Genomic DNA, 18406 nt, shown 5'->3' with positions numbered 1-18406 from the left:
GGAGTGGCCGCGGGGATCGGCAAGTGGCCACCCCCGTGAGCCGAGATTTCGTTCGGATCGCATATTAATTGGAGATATCTGATTAATTCCAGCTTCTGATGACTATAAATGGCGATTCTCTACCAAGGTGTCTATATTTTTTAAAAAAATCATTCCGTGTCATCCCCCACGTCAGGCCTGCTCGTGGGCGTGAGGCTGTACTTCCTCCGCCCCCTCCTAATGGAGTGAACCATTCCCAGCTCTTCCCCCCTCGCTCTCTCAGCCTCTCTCTCTCTCTTTCTCTCTCTCTCCTCTCTCTCTCCCTCGCTCCCTCTCTTTCTCTCCTCCCTCTGCGTTCCCCGTGCATAAAGTCTCCGTTGCTCCTGGAACTTGTTGGCAATGCATATTTTTCAGCTTTCCCCCGCGTTCTCTAAACTAACTATTTAAAGGTCTGCGGTCGCAAATGGTTTGACTAAACGTAGGATGGGACTTAAGTTGAACGGCAGATATATTTCACTGATCCTCGCGGTGCAAATAGGTAAGTGGCCTCCCGGCCGGGCTCACAGCGGGCTGCAGGCGGCAGCCGGCCCGGTCCGAGGCGCCAAGGGGGGCCGACTAGCCCCGGGCCGCCCAGGGGTGCGGAGAAGCCGGCAAACCCCCGAGGGTGGGGGCATCGGCTCCTAGGGACTCGCGCGTCCCGAGTTGTTTTTTCTAAAAAAAGAGACTCCAAACGTTCGCCAGGAAATGTGTGCGGCCGGCCGTTTTCAGGAGAGGGTTTCCCCCCTTTTTGTCAAAGCGCACGTCCATTTTTGCTTCCCTCTCTCGGGTTAGACCGGGTTTAATACTCTCTGGGACAATGCATTGGCCCCTGAGATACTGCAAGATATTATTTTGAAGGGTCGAAAGGTGAATGCAGGAACAAGATGGCTAGGCAGCTGGAACTGGAAAGTTTATGTGCAGAAAGCAAATACATTCCGGGGCTCAGAGGCTGCATTTAGAACTTTGTCATTCTCCCGTTCCCCCTACCCCCCATATCCTAGCCACAGCGTTTGCACCGAGCACCGCAGACCCGGCCGGGGGCAAATGGAGAAGGATAAGGAGCTCCAGAGTACATCTCTTAGTATACTTATGATGGAAGAGGTTGAAGGCAGACAAGTATACGTGGATATGATTTTCTATGCACGTTTGCTTGTTCTTTCCGCAAAGGCATCTGTATTTTATATACAGGAAAAGGTTAAGAAATGTTTGCGATATGTCATGTCAGGTGTTTGTTATTTTTGTTTGTTTGGGGTTGATTATGAACGGATTTATTTAGTGTCCATTTTATGTTAAGGAATGTTGAGTCCTAGTTAGACTGTCGTGGGGCTTCTAAAAGTTCTCATTTTTCCAACCAGACTGAGGAAGATGTTATGGGAGGGAGCACTAGAAAACCCCTTCTCTGGTGCAGGTCAGAGCATTAATTAACTGGCCTAAAAGTGAAAGTGAAGCAGATTATTAATAGAATGGACAAGAGAGAAAATAGAAACTCTTCAAACGCTTTGCTGGCGAGGGAGTTAATTATTGCCTCCTATCATTTGAGGCTGTAGCGTTCTTTGCAGACAAATCCTTGCAGTGGCGTGGGGCTGCTTTAGGGAATTGGTTTGGGGCAAGAGATGAAATGCATAACATTTTTCTTCATGAGAAATGTGGAGGAACCAGGGTTTGGAGTTATTTATACATTAAAATGGATTCTTTGCATTGGGTTTTTAATGCATTTGACATGATTTTAAGTATCTGATTTTTTTTCTTTTGTATGAACATTATAGGGATTTTAGAGTGTGTGGATGCAGGATGTTGGCATTTTCCTTTAATTCTAAGAAATGGCTTGATGTTTTGAATCTGCTTGTTTTGAATCTTTGGTATTAGTGCAAAGAGCTGCAATAAAGAAAGAGCATTTTTCTAATTGCAGCAAATTTCTTAAATGTTGGGAATAAGTGGATGTGACATTTTGCAATTAGCCTGGAAATTTTTAGAGAGCAAGAGATGGCAGTTACTTTTGATAGGGCTTTTAATCGGAGAAGGTTTGAGGCTCTGTTTTGCGGTGGGAAGTAGCCTTACTTTGGAGGGGTAAAAACAGCGATGGTGCATGCGGGATACTCCTGGAACATATTAACCTCGGCCCGAAAATGACCATTTGTTGGCTGTGGAATTGAAATTGAGCATATTTGTTCCCGAATGTCTGCCCTTTCCCGCACCACAGCCTAGATCTTTATTAATTCATGGCTGGGAGCTGTCCCAAATCATTGACATTTGGCAAGAAAAGTGGGGGTTGGGGAGGGACAGGGTGGTGAACTCAAATGAAGACACGGCGGGAGGAAGTTGGGAATGAATGAGAGGTCGAACGAATGAATGAACGGATGGAAATGGCACAAGACGCGGACGTCGGAGTGGACAGGGACGCAGCCCCGGCCACCCGCCTGAGCCTCGCTCAAGTCGGGTCCAGGGAGGACAGGGAGGTCGTGCGGGCTGCGACCTGCCCGGATGCGTGAGCCTGCAAAACACGTCCCGCAAGCTCCCGGTCTCCCCGAGCCAACTAGAAACTAAGGAGTCATAGTTGCAAAAAACAGAAATTTTCACGACTTCTTATTTTACACACGCACACACTCACACATGCGCGGTGTGGAGAGTCTTCTCCAGCAGCTCCTGGAAAGATAACGTGACAGGAGCGCTTCTCGCCCCCGGCGAGCCCCAATTCCCCTTTAAAAACATGTCAATGCATCTTAGGGGCTACTTTTTCGCCACCGAATCTTGGGGGTGGACGTGAGGGGTAAGGAGAGACAGGGAGCTGGGGGGAAGGATTGAGTGTGTTTTATTTCGTTTCTTCTCTGCAAAGCTGCATTTGAGGTATGCGTTATATAGGACGACGTGTAGCGTTCATTTCATTGTGACCGCGTTCTAGTAAAACGAAGATTCGTTTATTGGTTTATTCTATCTCAGTGTTCTCGGATATTATAGTTGCAAGGGCTTTCAATATTTTGCGTAGAGGGGACCGGGAGATTTATGAAGGTTTATGTATCCGCCGGAGCCGCCGGAGCCGAGGTCGCAGTTAACCTTAGTTCCTTCCCCAGTGCTTCCCGTTCCGGATTAGAAAGCGCAAGGCCCGCCTTGTTCTTCCTGCAGCAATTTGCAAACGGTGCGCTCTCGGAGGCTGCTGCAGGTTCGGTGACCTTCCCCCTTGTCTGCGTCTGGCCCGGCTCTCGGTTCTTAGAGACCAGCGGCTGGGGGGGCGGAGGGGGGGCGGTAAGGCTCTCCACAGAGACATTCACATACAAGCCGCCGCCGTGGCCAGAACTCTTCCCAGGAAGGGGCCGGAGCTCGGGGCCTTAGGCGCTGGAGATCGGTCTCGATTTTGAGAAGATTCGCCCCTTCCCTCCCCTCCCCTCCCCCAACAGCGCAGATCTGCGCTTCTCGCGCGTCCTCCTGGCGCCCGGTGTGCTTTTGGCCGCTCGCCACGGAGCCTTTAGCCCGGTTCGTTGGCCTTGGGGTGGAGAGCAATGGCCACGGCAGTGCGCCTACGGCCTGGAGCCTGTCTCTCGGGTCCGGCGCTGCGGGGTTTGGCCGACCTGAGGCCAGGAGGGAGGACCTCGGTGCGATCTGGGTTTCCTTCTCCTCCTTCCTCCTCCTTCTTCACTTCCTCCTCCTCCATCACCTCCACCTTCACCTCCACCTCCTCCTCCACCTCCTGTTACCACCCCCCCCCCCCCAGATGCTATCCCGGCCTGCTCTCTAGAGGAAACCCCAGCAAGAGGCCAAGAGCCCCAGGCGGCAGCCACCTGGGCCCTGAGCCTCAAGGCTAAGGCCTGGAGCGGAAAGGTCTTACCCTGCTGCTGGCGGGAGTGGTGGCCAGTTTTTCGGGGATTTAAGGGTGTATAGGGAGCTGAGCCGGGGGCAGAGGCTGAGGAAAGCCGGGGGCACGAGGCTCACGGATTTGTCTTTCGAGGAGGTGACCCTGGGCACCCGCGCAGACACAGCCGTGACCCTGTAGGGCCCTGGCTGCCCTGGACCAACTGTCGCCCCTTCCTAGTCGCCGGACGCTCTGTCTCCCGTGGGGCGGGGAAGGTGTATGCGATAATCTCCCTTGGAACACAGGCTCCACGGTAGGCAGTCGGTTTTATGATGAAACGATCCATTTCAGTGCTGCTGGTGGCTTCCAGAGACTTTATTAATTTATGCGTTCAGCACTAAGGACCAGGCGCCGAGCCTGAGGCTTTTTAGCGATGTGGCATTAGGTTCAGCTGCGTGCCCCACGCTTTGCCGCCTCCCTACCCCTTTCTCACCCCCGCACTCTTCTGCTGAGACCCCCTCTGTCACCTCAGAAATGGAAGATTGCACTGCTAGAGCCTTGACATGCTTGCCGGGAAAGTGTTGGGAAACCAAAGAGGGAGTGAGGAGAAAGAGAGAAATAAAAGATGGGAGAGGTGAGAAGAGGGGGCGATGAAACAGAAAAAGATACAGAGCGAGATGCGGGAGGGAGCTGCAGAAAGGAATGGACTCGCCTACCCCGCACCCACCCCAGCTCTCGCAAGCCGACAGTCTGCAGAAGACGCGTAGTTGGGTGCAAGTCAGTCTTTCTTGGGCCACATCTTCCATTCACCTTTAACACTGGCGCGCCTGGGCTCTAGTGGAAACCGCTCGTTGGGACAGAGCCACGCCAAGTCCGGGGCGGGCTGGCAGCGGGGCTGCAGGGTGGGGTCGCGGCGCTGCTGACCGGTGTGCCCTCCTCCCCGCAGCGTACCTGGTGCAGGCCGTGAGAGCAGCGGGCAAGTGCGATGCGGTCTTTAAGGGCTTTTCGGACTGTTTGCTCAAGCTGGGCGACAGCATGGCCAACTACCCGCAGGGCCTGGACGACAAGACGAACATCAAGACCGTGTGCACGTAAGTCTTCTCTGGCCTGCTAGGTTTCTGTTCTGGGGGTCGCTGCTGAGGTGCGGGAGCTCCTCGCCTCCCGGCCTGCGCTCTGTACTCCGTGCCAGCGCGAAAGGGCGCATTCTCCGCTTCTGCCTCCCACCCTCAGGCCTTGGCAGGGGCCTGCACTGCCCGAGGGGACTGTATGGCCTGACATGGGCAGAGGAGGATTCCTCCTCCCGCAGCCCAGCCCCAGCCCTCCACAGCCTCACTCCACACACACAGACTCACGCATTCAAAGCGCTGGAACCCAGGGTGAGGGCCCCCGGGAGAGCTGCCACCAGTTCCTCGCTCTGTTTGAGGCAGCCTTCATCATTCTTTCCCTCCGAGTGAGTGAGTGGCCTGCCGAGTACTCTCCGAAGAACAGTTAGTTTTGGTTTGAGGAGCGTTTTAAGTAATTCTGGGGTTTGCCTAAAAGGAAAGTCACTTGCCGATTTTGTCCATTTCTCTTGATAAAATTCCCCTCTAGGACACACCACGAAAACTAGGGTGTGGGCAAAGGAGCATGGGTCCCTCTTCCTCTTTCTAGGAGAGAGGCTGAAAGAATATTTTGTTTTGTTCCAATGACTTTGCCCAAGAAGAGCATGTCCTTGGCGACCAGTGACCATCTTTGCTGAGTTTTTAGTGATTGCCAGGGTTTAGGGTAGCCACCCTCCTTGCTTCCCACCCCTCTTCCTGCAACTACATGGCATCCCCAGGACAGGGCAGCAAAGGGCCCCAGGAGGGCCTGGAGGAGTTCATGGCCAAGCCCACTGGCATTTTCCAGAGCTTGGCTGGAAAGTGCTGCTTCCATTAGCAAATGAGGTAACTAGCAGAGCCCTACTGTGGTGGCCAGTAACACTTTAGCTGCTGCAGACCTTAGAAATACCTCCATGATTTGCAACACACACAAACACACACACACTTGTATTTTTCATAAACAGTTGTAACCCCTCCCACCATAATGGCGCTTCCGTAAAGCCAAGGCAAGAGGTGTGCCTCCTTCCCCAAAGGGTGGAGTGACCACGTTCTGCACCATCCTTTTCATACTGTGAAGTCTTTCCTCTCTCCCTATTTTCTGGGATGTTTATTTGTTTAAATGATGAGTAAATGGGAGTCAGTGTTGCTACACACTTTTCCTGGTGTCCACCAGGAGCCACAGCAGCTAAGTGGCGGGTACGTTCCCATCAGGAAAGGGACAAAAGGCTGGGTCCGGGATGCATACCCACCTACTTTAATTCCAAATGTCTGATGATAGGTAAGAATGTATCTATAATGCTGGACAAAAGGTTAAATATAGATCAGCTCCCAAATCCTCCATCATTTGCTGGAACTTGGTTATTTGAAGCTATTTTAATTTTTTAGCAGGCCTTTGGTCTTGGAAAATAGAAATGAGGAGGGGTCCTTCCAGAGGTCACAGGCCACAGCTGGATGCTGGTCGTTCAACACCCTGCTGAAGCCACCTCTTTCTCAGTTCCACATGAATATCTGTCCTTTTCCACCCTGTCCCTCTTCCAGAAGGTCCTGTCGCCATCTGGGCATGCATAAAGGAGAGTTGTAGACATTCTCTGGGAGGTGCAATTTCTCAGAGAGCTGTCCCTCAGCTTCTTGGTTTCTCTCAATCTCACTATTTATTACAAATTGAGGAACTTGGAAGCCGTGCGACCCAGGTCCCCGAGTCTTCACAAACTGGAGATTCACAGAGGTCATTAGAAAACAGCCAGAGCTCCAGGCAACCCAACAAGCATTTATGACTTATACTAGTAGCCAGAAGATGGGGTAGGAGTGGAAACAAGAATAAATCAAACATGGTGCCTGCCTTCAACATGCTTACAGTCCAGGCTAGCAAGCACAAGGGAGAGAGAGGAGAAAATACAACCAAATTTCCTGGAGGTGAGTTGCTGGTGACCTGGCGCTAAGGGCCCCGGTGAGGCGGGATCCAGCCCAGAGTTACCGAGACTCACAGATCGACCCAGCACCGAAAGGAGACAGCGCCCCAGGAATCGATCACGGGTTGGAATTATATTTAGTCGCGGGATCTATTTTGGGTTGTCAGAAGAAAAGGGGACAATAAAAAAGGACAGGTTGGATGAAGGTTGTGGGGGCGGGGCTAGGATCTGAGCCCAGGAGAAGGAAGCGGCTGAGGAAGGCGTGGGGCTCAAGAGGCGGGCCGGTAGGACAGGAGAGGGATCCCTCAAAGGCTGGCAGCGGTGGGCACCTCGCCAGCCCAGGAGTCCCGGCCTGGGGGCTGGGCACTACGCCCGAAGGCCGTGGCGGGTAAGGTTCAAGGGGTCCAAGCCTGCGAAGAAGGCTCTGGAGGAGGAGGAGAGAGCGGACCAAACATGTAGGCCAGGAGCACTGGGGTTGGCAAAAGCAGGGGAAGGCCACAGAGCTGGCCCCAGGGGCTCGGGCACTAACATTCCCCGACCCCGAGGAGGGGAGAGGCAGCAGGAGGCTCTGGACCGAATCTGAGCCGGGGGACTGCGCGGAGCAAGGCGACGGGCCGCGGAAGACCGAGGCAAGTGGGCAGGAGGAAGAGGAAGCGAAGAACTGAACAGAGGAAAACCGAGGGGAGAGAACAGGAGGAAGACAAAGGAGGGAAGAGGAAAGAAAGGGAAAATAAGAACTGGAAACAAAAGGAAGGGAGGGGCAGACGGAGGGCGACGGCGGCGAGAGAGTTCCGCAGCGAGGAGAGGGGGGTAGTCCGAAGGGGCGAGGGGGAGGAGAACGTGAGAAGGCTGGAGGGGAGGGCCATGCTGGGAGCAAGCAACCCATCTCACAAGCTAAGAGGCATTAATGGGCGGCAGCTTGCAAGGCTTAGCACTGTTTTCCTAGCCTCCCCCGAGGAGGACGAGCAATCTGTTTGCGCAGGCCGAGGTGCCAGCGCGGCGCAGCGGGTGCAGCCCGGCTCCCGGCTGCCGGGAAGAGAAACCAGACCCGGAAAGGGGCGGCCCCTGCCCTGGGACGGCGGCTTCCAGGGTGGGCCGGGTGCGGCCTGGCGCCGGGGAGGTGGAGAGGAGGAGGGAGGTGCGGGAGGCGGAGACCCGGGAGGCGAGGGGGCGCAGGCCCGGGTCCTCCCCGAGCCCCAAGTGAACCTGCTTCTTCTGTTTTGTTCTGTTCCTCGCCAGATACTGGGAGGATTTCCACAGCTGCACGGTCACAGCCCTTACGGATTGCCAGGAAGGGGCGAAAGATATGTGGGATAAACTGAGAAAAGAATCCAAAAACCTCAACATCCAAGGCAGCTTATTCGAACTCTGCGGCAGCGGCAACGGGGCGGCGGGGTCCCTGCTCCCGGCGCTCCCCGTGCTCCTGGTGTCTCTCTCGGCAGCTTTAGCGGCCTGGCTTTCCTTCTGAGCGCGGGGCCGGCTCCCCCCGCGCGCCCACCCACACTCACTCCATGCTCCCGGAAATCGAGAGGAAGATCCATTCGTTCTTTGGGGACGTTGTGATTCTCTGTGATGCTGAAAACACTCATATAGGATTGTGGGAAATCCTGATTCTCTTTTTGATTTCGTTTGATTTCTTGTGTTTTATTTGCCAAATGTTACCAATCAGTGAGCAAGCAAGCACAGCCAAAATCGGACCTCAGCTTTAGTCCGTCTTCACATAAAAATAAGAAAACGGCAAACGCACCCCATTTTTTTAATTTTTTTTTTTTTTTTTTTTTTGGCACAAGAATCTCAGGAATGGCCCTGGGCCACCTACTATATTAATCATGTTACTACATGACCAATGATGGGCTCCTCCTAATAGGAAAGAGAGGAGAGGAGAAGGCCAGGGGAATGAATTCAAGAGAGATGTCCACGAGGGAGGCATATGGTGAATAATTCACGCTCACGTCTTTCTTCCACAGTATCTTGTTTTGATCATTTCCACTGCACATTTCTCCTCGAGAAAAGTGAAAAGACAGATTGTTGGCTCTGTGTTTAACGATAGGAGGGAAGAGAGGAAAAGGATGGAGGGAACCTCGGGTTACAGGCTGCCAGAAGAAATGCTGCTAACGTCACTGAGAGGTTAAGCTTTACCTGCTGTTGTCGATGCATCTTTCCAAGTCCACGGCCTTTATTTTCCCTCTTGTTTTACGTGTTACACATACAGTAATACCTGAATATCCAACGGTATAGATCACAAGGGGGGGGATGTTAAATGTTAACCTAAAATATAGCTAAAAAAAGATTTTGACATAAAAGAGCCTTGATTTTAAAAAAAAGAGAGAGATGTAATTTAAAAAGTTTATTATAAATTAAATTCAGCAAAAAAAGATTTGCTACAAAGTATAGAGAAGTATAAAATAAAAGTTATTGTTTGAAATGGGGGTGTCGTGTGTTTCCTGCCCGAGCCCGCTTTCCTGGCCGAGTTCTCAAGGAGGAGAACTCCTGAAGCGGCACATGACGCCAGGTGATAAATTCGCCTGTTCACAAGCAACTGGATTACCCACCATCTTCAAGCAGACTCTCCTGAGCTGGGACACTTTGCTACTTCCCTGAAATTCTGTTTACTTAGAGAAGAAAAAGAGGAAGTTCTTTTTAAATAAGTTAATTAAAAAGCGGAGATCTTTTCTCGGTGAGGTTTGGGGGAATTGGGCTTGCGAGCAGCTGAGAAAACACACGCAGACCGACTGCCAGAGGCCGGCCTACAGCCCCCGCCCCAGGCGGGTCGAGCCCTAACCACGATTCGCCTTTTCCTCTGTGGTGGCCGGAGGCAGCTTGCGAAGGAACCGCCATTAAGGGCTCCAGCAGAGGGGCAGAGAGGCTGTGGTCCCTGGCAGGGATCAGGTGAATCCTTTCATAATTAATAAGACAGCTCAGCTGAAATGGCGAGGAGACGGGGCCCTATTGATCTGGCAGTCGAGCTGCTTCCACCTCTCCTATTTATAGGCTCCGCATGGCCTCACGGAGGAGTAAACATTCGAGAGTAAACACGAGCGGAAGAGGCCGGGGTCCAAGCTGCAGAACTGGAGCCTGCTGGGGAGGGAGAAGCGAACGTACGTCTCTGGGTTCAATGAAATCGATATCTGATTTCCTGGAGAAGGCGAGGGTGGGAGGGAGCTGTGGGGCCCCCGGGCTGGGGGGTAGGGGGTGGAGGACCGTTGGAGCGAGGCCGAGGGGCTGCGGCGGGTGCCTGCGCGGGGGAGCCTTCTGGCCGGCGCCTGGAGGAGAAGTGGGGGCTCTGAAATGCAATGTGTAAACAATCGCTAGAGTAACAGTTCATAAATCAAACCCGGTAGGTCGCAGCCAAATCTGCATTCCCCCCACGGATTGAATTCCGGCAACACATGCGTCCCTGCGCCCCGAGCGCTGGAAGCAGCCGGGATTCTTAATGGCAGCATATATTACCGGGGCCAGTTCACGCAGGCGCCGCGCCGGCCGCCCCAGGGAATAGTTCCCCCGGCCACCCCGCTACCCAGCCCCGTCCGCCGTCGGTCCCGGATTCTCCGTCCAAACCAGAGGAGACGCTCGCCGCCCGCGCGGAGTGGGCACCGCGGGAACGCTAGTTGTTTTGGAAAATAGAGTTTGGTTTTGATCCCTTCGTTTCAATGGTTATTTTCGGTCTGAGTATAAATAGGACAATTCCAACCTGAGCCCAACCCCTGGAATTCAAATTAAAATGTCTGAGCCTATTTTAAATAAGAATCTATTTAATGAGAGAAAGGAGAACGAGGAGAAGGAGGGAGGGTCTTCTCCTGTCATTTTTGCCTTGACAGCGCGCCGCCTCCTATCGATCTTTCCCTCCGCAAACTGGGGGCGAACCAGCGCGCACAACTGGGCCCCCTGCTTGCCGAAAGAAAACGCACGCGTCGCTCTCCCCAGGCTTTGAGGGGAGGGAGACCCCGCGACACGCGGAGGACGCTCCCCCTCCCCCCGCCGCTCCGCGGGCTTCCACCTAGAAATCAAACCTCCTTCCAAATCTAGAAGAAGGCGAGACTGAGGGAGGGGACAGAGGCGACGAAGGGGGGTGGGCGGGATTGTGGACTGGGAACTAGGGCCCGTCTGCTCCCCCAACAGGGTTCTTCTCAAAGACCCGCGTGCTGCTGCGGCTGCAACTGCCTCCTAGGTGGGGCCGCCGCAGAGGCAGGGCGCCCCACCGCCGGTCCTTCTGCGCCCCCACTCTGTCTTGTCCCAGGTTGCGCCGGGGAGTCTCGAGAAAGCTTGGTGCCGGGTTTAGAGCTCCCTTGCCCTGTTCTAGGCCGGGGACCACGCTCACGTGCACTTGGGGAGAGCCCCAGGAACGCCAGGCCGCGAATCTTGGAAACGCGGGTTGCCACATCTGGCTCTTCAGCGAACCTTTCTTCTGGTTGTGGTGATTGTTTAGATTATTATCGCGCTGTCTTCGACTATAATTTGGTGTTTAATCATGACGACATCTCCATATGTTAGTTGATATTGTTTTTAAGCAGCAACGCAGTAAGCCCTGTTCCCAGCTCGGTGAGCTTAATATTAACCAAGGTGAGCATCCCCATCGCTGAGCTGCGGGGACATAGTAGGTGTCAGACACCAAGGAGAGCATCTTACTTACCTCCACCTCACACAGCAGCGTCTCCAGCTCTGGGCGCGGCCCGCGGCTTTCCACTTTGTCCACTCGCGCTGGCTTGGGGCCCTTGAGGACATGTTGGGATTCAGGAAAGACCCTCCTTCACTCTATCCCCTGCCCAAGTAGATTCAAGACACAGAAGTTCACTGAGTGTAATGTTTGGTTATCCCCGTGAAAATGTCAGGCCAATTCCAACTCCAGAGCACCAGGCCCAGCCGAGGAACTCCAGAGCCCTTGGGAGGCGGAATTAGAGAGGAGGAGGAGAATGACATGGGAAGTGGGCGGCATGGAGAAAGATGGGGAAAACAGATCCAGAAGTAGAGCTGGAGATGGTAGAGGTGTGGAGGAGAGAGAGAAAATACAATGAAATCAGGACTTATGTTCATTCGGGACTCTCAGAGAAGCAGATGTGCACAAGACCACCCCGCAGATTCTCTCTCTGCGGATTCAGAGATCCTTTCGCTCCCGCCCGAGAACCTCAAGAGCCGGGGCCACGGGAGTCGTGGAGCCGTGGGGCTGGGCAGGCCTAACCCGAGCTGGGGGAGCGCCAGCTTCCAGCCCTCGCCCGGAGTCCCGCCCCCGGGGAAATCGAGAGGGCGAGATGGAGCCCTTCCCCTTCCCCCATTCCCGAAAGTCCCTCAAATACCGGCAGAGCTGCTTCTGGAAAGGTCTTCAACCATTCTCTCCCTCTCCCCATCCCCTGCACACCCAAGGCTTGGGGATCTGGCAGCGCCAGGCTGGGCGCGGGTGGTCCTGGAGGGGTCCTCTCTCTGGAACAGTCTACCACCCTTTCCCTTGGGCCTGGAGGGAAGGGTCATTGTCCCACTGCTCCTTCCTCCCGAACACCTGCCAAAGAAAATCAAAGCATCAAAAAAGCGTTGCTTCCCTTGCGCCTCGCCTGTGTCCTGAAAATGAAGTGGGGCGGGGTAGGGGCAAGCACCGTGAGCTCTAGCTGTGCGGCTGGAAGGCGACACTGGGTTCACCGCCCTCCAGCCCCGCCTCCCTCACCACCCAGGCCAGGGCGTCAGGGAACTTTGTAATGCTGTAGTTTGTGTTTTTTCCCCAAGGAGAGGAACAGCATCTCCTAGGGGCCCTTCCTTGAGGTTGGGGCCGGAGCAGCCCCGAAACCGAATGCCCGAATAAGGAAACCGTGCCAGCCCCGCCCGTCCCGGCTTCGACAATCTCCCCACTCCAGCCCCACCGGGCGAGCAGGAATGTAACATTCCTGTCCAGATTCTTGCCCTGGAAGGACGTCCCCTTTAGAATGAGCACTCAGGAGCCAGAAGACCTCCATTACCAGCTGCGTAACCATGGGTGAGTTACTTAACCCCTCTGAGCCTCAGTTCCCTCCTCTGTAAAATGGGGATAGTCATACCTACGCCGTAGGAGTGTACTTTGTATCAAATGAGATAACCCAGGCAAAGCACTTTTGCGCATTATGCTGCTTACCTAATGGTACCTGTTACTATTTTTGTTTCCTCCTGCCTCCATACAGGCTTAATCCGATAAGTCTCCCAGAACTCTTCAAAATAACGTCGTCGCGTAGAGAACCTCATTACGACCTTTAATACTTTGGTGCAGTTTTTCTTTCTAATCCAGCGGCTTAAATATCTCTCGCTGCAGGCCACGCGCTCCACCCCGCTGGCCTGCTCAGATCTCAGAGGATGCTCTGGATAAGCTCCTTGAATCATGCTCGACGGTGACTGCACCCCCAGACCCTACCGCACCCAACCTGGATCGAGAGCCTGGGCCAGACCCCCCGGCTTTCACTGCCTGCGAACCCCCACCTCGAGTCCCTGGGTTCTCCCAGCACTAACCGATTCCTCCTGGAGCTTCCCTGCCTCCTCCCCTCCCCCACAGCCATTCATATTAAATTACTCTCCCAAAAGAGAAAAAAAATGTAACGTTTATTGAATCCAGCAAAGCAATACAATGATACATAGAGCGAAAAAAATTAACCCGCCCTGCGCTAACTAACGTTAATAGAGTGACGTGTATCCTTCCACTCCTTCTCCGTGCTTGTACCTATATGACATAGACCCGTTTGGAGGATGGGGTTTTTGTTTGTTTTTATAAAATTATGATATATTTTTCTTTTCTACCAAATCCTTCAAGATAAATAGCTAAACAAATAACTGCTTCGTTTAAATAGTTACACAATATTTCTTACAAGGCCATACTACAATTTATTTCATTTTCCACCTATTGACGGACATGTAGGTTTTCCCAGTTTTTTGCTGTCCTACAAATATTGTTGTAATAAGTATTCCTGTTCAAACAACATTATGTAGTAGTATTTTTATTTTTTCAATAGAATAGATTATCCCCAAAGTTGGATTACTGGCAGAAAGGTACGTACAGATGGGTGATATTTTTTAAATGTGTATGTGCTTTTAATTTGAAAAAAAAAACAAAAAGTGTTGGATTACTTTCCCCAACTGTGTAAAGTGCCGGTTTCTCTTCATCCTCGTCTACACTGTGTGTTAACACTTTATTGTTTTTGTCAACCCAGTAGGTAGCCTGGCTGCTCCCTGGAAGGCCAGCCTTTCTGGCACCTGCATTGGTTCTCGGGGCCAAGATCGCTACCACAGCGCCCCGCCCTCCCGACTGGCGGGGAAGGGCGGGCTAGACTTTGGATCTCCCTCTGCCGGGCAGCGGCAAGGACAGCGCAAGCAGCGACTTTTATGCAAAGTCAGGTGTAATTACTTCTGGAAAACCTTGACTCTCGCTCCTTAATCTAATCCACACGCCTGGGGGAGCCAGGGCCTGGGTGCTGCGGGGGCGCTGAGTGAGTGACCGTGGACGAGCGGAGATGGGGCTCCGTTGCCAGTCCCCCGACCGCCACCACCACCACCGCCACCGCCACTTCCATCCGGGAGCTCCCTGCAGCCACAATGGCTCTGCTCCTGAGTCAGTACCAAGGCGACGACCCCCTGGCCTGAGAAGGAAGGAAGGAGGCAGCAAAGAAAAAGAAAATCGCACCTTGATGGAAGGGCAGCAAAGGTGACAGCTGAGCTTTTGTTTTCCCTGCCCAGGGAGACCAAGAGGCTTCCACAGGCGGCACCAACTCAGGGAGCCAGGAGGAGGACGGAACCATCTGTGCGGGACTCGGTGCACAGAGACTGATTATACTACTCTCTCCCTTCTTTCTCCCCCTCCCCCTCTTTGCTCTGCCTAACTTTTTAAAAAGTTAACTTACCTTTATTGAGCGCTTACTACATGCTAGACATCATACTAAAGCTTCTGAACATCATCTCATTTCCTGCGCTCATTTCTGTAGATTGTATTATCCTCATTACAGATGAGAAAGGGTGTAGAGAGAGGATAGAAACCTGCCCCTAGCAGCAGGTGGTAAGAGGCCCAGCTGAAATGTGAGCACGAATCTGTTTCAGGAATCTGTTTTAAGATTTCACTTTGCTTGTTCTGTTACTATTTGGAGCCAAAAGAGAGACAGCACAAGTTAAAAAAGACAACAAAGAAACTCAGGTCCTATGGTGGGCAGAATAATGGCCTCACAAGATGTCATGTTCTAACCCCCGGAAACTGCAAATATGTCAGTTATAGGGCAAAAGGGAGTTAAGGCTGCAGGTGGAATTAGGATGCTAATGGGCTGACTGTAAAATAAGATTATTCTGGATCGCCCCTGAGGGCCCAGTGTAATGACAAGAGTCCTTAGAAGTGGAAGAGGGAGGCAGAAGAGAGAGGTCCGAGTCAGGGGATGTGAGAAGGGCTGGACCCACTTCTTTGGCTTTGAAGATGGAGCAAAGAGTCCACAAGCCAAGGAATTCAGGCAGCCTCTAGAAACTGGTAAAGGCGAGGAAACCAGATTCTTCCCTGGAGCCTTCAGAAAGGAACGGCCCAGCCATTTCAGCCCAGTGAAGCTCGTGTCAGACTTCTGACCTACAGCACTAACTTGAAGATAAGAAATTTGCATTGTTTAAGCCACCAAGTTTGTAGCAACTTGTTACAGTTGCAAATAGAAAAATAATACGAACCCTTATTATGGCTGAGGGCTACATTACAGATACTCAGAGAGCCAGGATCTTCAGGAAGTTTGTTGAGTCTGCTCAGGGCCCTTCTTTGAGTGTCGTGTCGTGTGTGTGTGTGTGTGTGTGTGTGTGTGTGTGTGTGTGCGTGTAGGGAGGGTGTGGGCAGCTTCATTTCAGCCTGGGGCGGCTCCGCATGTGGAGAAAGAGGACATTAGGGAATAAATTTCAAAGGGCAAACAAAGAAAAAACTGTGTTGATGTTTTACAACATGTTGGCATAGAACTTTTCTCGTTATTTTCTCCATTTTTTTTGTGTCCCTTTTAACTGCAAGAGCCTCTCGTTTGCTTCCTTTCCCTCCACTAGTTTAATAGACGTGCAGGCAAGGCCCTCAGTTCTGTACCAGCCACAGGCCTGCTCTGATGTGAGAAGTTCAACACCACGGTGATGGTGGTTTGATGGTACATTCATGAAATCTATCACCAAGTAGATATTCTCTTGATGAGACACAGCCACTAATGTTAGCTCCAGACCTCATCACCAGGACATCAAGCGTTGGGTTGCTTTTTAATGGTGGTGGTGTTTGCAACTTCCCACAACACCCAGAGCACAGGAGGCAGTGGGTGGAGTCTCTGTGCGACACCTGGGATGAGTTACTTGCTATGGGTATCCTAGATAGGGTGGTGGGAAGCGAAACAGAGGAAAAAGCCAAGCCAGGCTGACCACAGGCGGCGCTGCCGTCCACGTGCAGAGAAACTCCTCGGAATAGTCCGAGCCTGCGCAGGAGGAGAAGCGAGGACAGGACGCACTGCTCTGTCTGGGTTAATCAAGTCACAAATTGCTTTGTTTACATTAAGACACCACCCTAGGAGTCTCTTCTTGATTAAGTAAGAAGCAAGACCAAGCAAGCAACCTGGCAGGAGGCCTGGCAGGGGTCATCAGCTTCAGCCTGACTGACGCCAGAGTTGCTGCGGATCCCGCACCTGGGCCCACCTCAGTCTTCCCATTTCTGCAGAGGGTCTGCTGAGCTTTGGGGAGTGACTGTGAAAAATGGCTCTGGGACCCTCGTAGTTATCTGGTGACTGCCTCAGGCTTTCACCTGAAACATGTTGAGTTGTGCTATCCCTTAGGCAGAGAGAGAAACCCCAAACAAAGTGGTTCATTTAACTCTGGCCAAACACAAATTCTTCAAAACAGGCAACTCTGATGGGGATAAAGAGCATCAGGGCATGTGGGAGGCACAACCATCAATGCCAAGTCCAGAGCTGTGACAACAAGGCCGGGGTACCGGCCAGGACTCCCCGAGGCTTTCTATTTGCTGAGCATGTGGGGTGGTCATGTTCGGTGGCACACACTACCGCCTCTTCCAGAGCAGCCTCTGAGCTGTGTATTTTCCTGTGTAACCATCTTCTGCCCTCTTTCTGCACTATTTTCTGCTCTTTTGAACAGAATGAGGGGGCAAACTGCATCTCCTCCATTGCTCAGTCCATGGGATTTGTTGTATATTTGTTTCCTCTTTCCGAATAGCCCTTGGCACTTTGATAGATAGCAGAGAAAATTGGCTCTGCCCAAATCTTTATTTTCAGGAGTTGTTATATATTCAAATCCAAAATATATTCATGTATACCCACTTACACAGATAGTCATAATTCCATATTCTCTAATTCATATATACTCTCTCTAAGACACGCAGATACACACAGACGCTCGCTCGCTCTCTCTCAGACACACACACACACACACATGCACTGCCCTTGGGGCCTGACCTTGTTCCCTCTGATTTGCTCTTAGATCTTGCCTCTTATCTACTCAACCGTCTTTGCTATCTTGTGTTTCATTCTCCGAATTCTCCTTCCCCTCAGCTTACAAACACACTCAAATCTCTTGGAGCCCAGAAGGTAACCGCCTTCCCTTGCTCTCCCTGCACTGCCAACCCGTTTCTCCATCAGGCTCCTGGAGCAGCGCGCAGCCCAAGGGAGACACTCGGTAGATTTGGAAGAACATGTGAATGAAGTTTTCTCCTTCCCTTCTCTGCTGGCTTCTCCTCCCTGCCCCAACTCTGGCCTCCGGGGCCCCTGCAGGCCACGTTCCCCCACCCACTGCAGACACTCCACTCTCTTTGGCCTCCTCCATTTTCCCTGTTTGTATTTTACCACATACAAATTATTTTATGTATTCTATTTCAAAATTTACCGAGAATCTACACTGACTGTAGGAAAATTAGCCAAAAGGGAAGAATTACAATAGCTGTAACTTCTCCAGCTAGTGATATGCATTTTGGTCTTGGTGTCTCTTACGTTAATTCTCTCCTTTCTACATGGATGTGATCATGTCATTTCCCTTCTCAAGAAGCTTCACTTCCTTCCCATTGTTGAATCATTGCGGAGTGATTCAGGCTCCCTGCTCGGCACTGAAGACTCATCAGCACCTGGTCCCACTCATCTTGCCAGACTCCTCCCATCCGCAGCCCTCCACACCCCCCACCATACCCTGCGGCCAGATGGAATGCCTTGCCCCGCCTTGAACTGACGCATCCTCTCCCCTATTCCACGCCTTTGCTCACTTAGTTCTTCCAGTCTAAAATACATCACACCTCCGTCCACCTCCGTCCACCTTCCCTCCACCGGTGGACATCTTACTCCTTCTTCAAGACTCTGTTCGGGCTCAACTTTTCCTGAAGCCTTCTCGGACTCGCTATTCAGAATTATTGGGTTGCCCCTCTATTGCCCTTTATTCTTAATTTTGTATTATAATTAGCTGTTTGCTGGTCTGTTTTGTCTTTAATCAATAAGTTCCTCGAGGTCAGGGACTGTGTCTCATTAATCTTTGAATCTCCTACAATACCTAGTACTATGCCTGGCACAGATGTTTATGGAATAAAGAACATTTCCAGCCCCTCTTGCCTGACGCATATGTAGTTGTACATTCTAATTTTGAAAAGATAAAGAAAGATATTTCTGAGGCCAACCTCTTCTTTGGGCTGT

At 52.1% G+C, this 18406-nt stretch overlaps 1 protein-coding gene and 2 long non-coding RNA genes across 4 annotated transcripts; 2 read left to right on the top strand and 1 right to left on the bottom strand.

Moving 5' to 3' along the window:
- Positions 1-218: 218 nt before the first annotated feature.
- Positions 219-9216, top strand: NRN1 (neuritin 1). 2 transcript variants are annotated; one of them, XM_001489822.6, is made up of 3 exons: positions 219-517; positions 4749-4893; positions 8031-9216. In XM_001489822.6, exons 1-3 carry the CDS (start codon positions 463-465, stop codon positions 8257-8259), a joined length of 429 nt encoding a protein of 142 aa, XP_001489872.1. In that variant the 5' UTR covers positions 219-462; the 3' UTR covers positions 8260-9216. The 2 variants fall into 2 exon arrangements, with proteins under 2 accessions (XP_001489872.1, XP_014590192.1); XM_014734706.3 differs by lacking the exon at positions 219-517 and adding an exon at positions 2904-3175.
- A 217-nt stretch (positions 9217-9433) lies between these two features.
- Positions 9434-14694, top strand: LOC138919335 (uncharacterized). Its single transcript, XR_011429461.1, has 4 exons — positions 9434-9680; positions 9783-9889; positions 12504-12750; positions 13949-14694. It is a non-coding gene; the product is annotated as an uncharacterized lncRNA (long non-coding RNA).
- LOC111769252 (uncharacterized) lies at positions 10526-13285 on the bottom strand. Its single transcript, XR_011429462.1, has 2 exons — positions 12083-13285; positions 10526-11502 (listed from the first exon to the last, which is right to left on the bottom strand). It is a non-coding gene; the product is annotated as an uncharacterized lncRNA (long non-coding RNA).
- Positions 14695-18406: the final 3712 nt, after the last annotated feature.

The sequence above is a fragment of the Equus caballus genome, chromosome 20 (genome assembly GCF_041296265.1).
Source record: "Equus caballus isolate H_3958 breed thoroughbred chromosome 20, TB-T2T, whole genome shotgun sequence".
Classification (NCBI taxonomy): Eukaryota; Metazoa; Chordata; class Mammalia; order Perissodactyla; family Equidae; genus Equus; species Equus caballus.
The sequence above is the reverse complement of the archived record's forward strand: the minus strand, read 5'-3'. Positions and strand labels throughout refer to the sequence as shown.

What these genes read in the sequence shown, in the direction of transcription:
- NRN1 (XM_014734706.3), top strand. Translation starts at nt 3,019, where the DNA reads ATGAAGGTTTATGTATCCGCCGGAGCCGCCGGAGCCGAGGTCGCAGTT. An exon ending in GCTCTCGGAGGCTGCTGCAG is followed by an intron (nt 3,176 to 4,748) that starts GTTCGGTGACCT and finishes TCCTCCCCGCAG; the next exon opens with CGTACCTGGTGCAGGCCGTG. An exon ending in AACATCAAGACCGTGTGCAC is followed by an intron (nt 4,894 to 8,030) that starts GTAAGTCTTCTC and finishes GTTCCTCGCCAG; the next exon opens with ATACTGGGAGGATTTCCACA.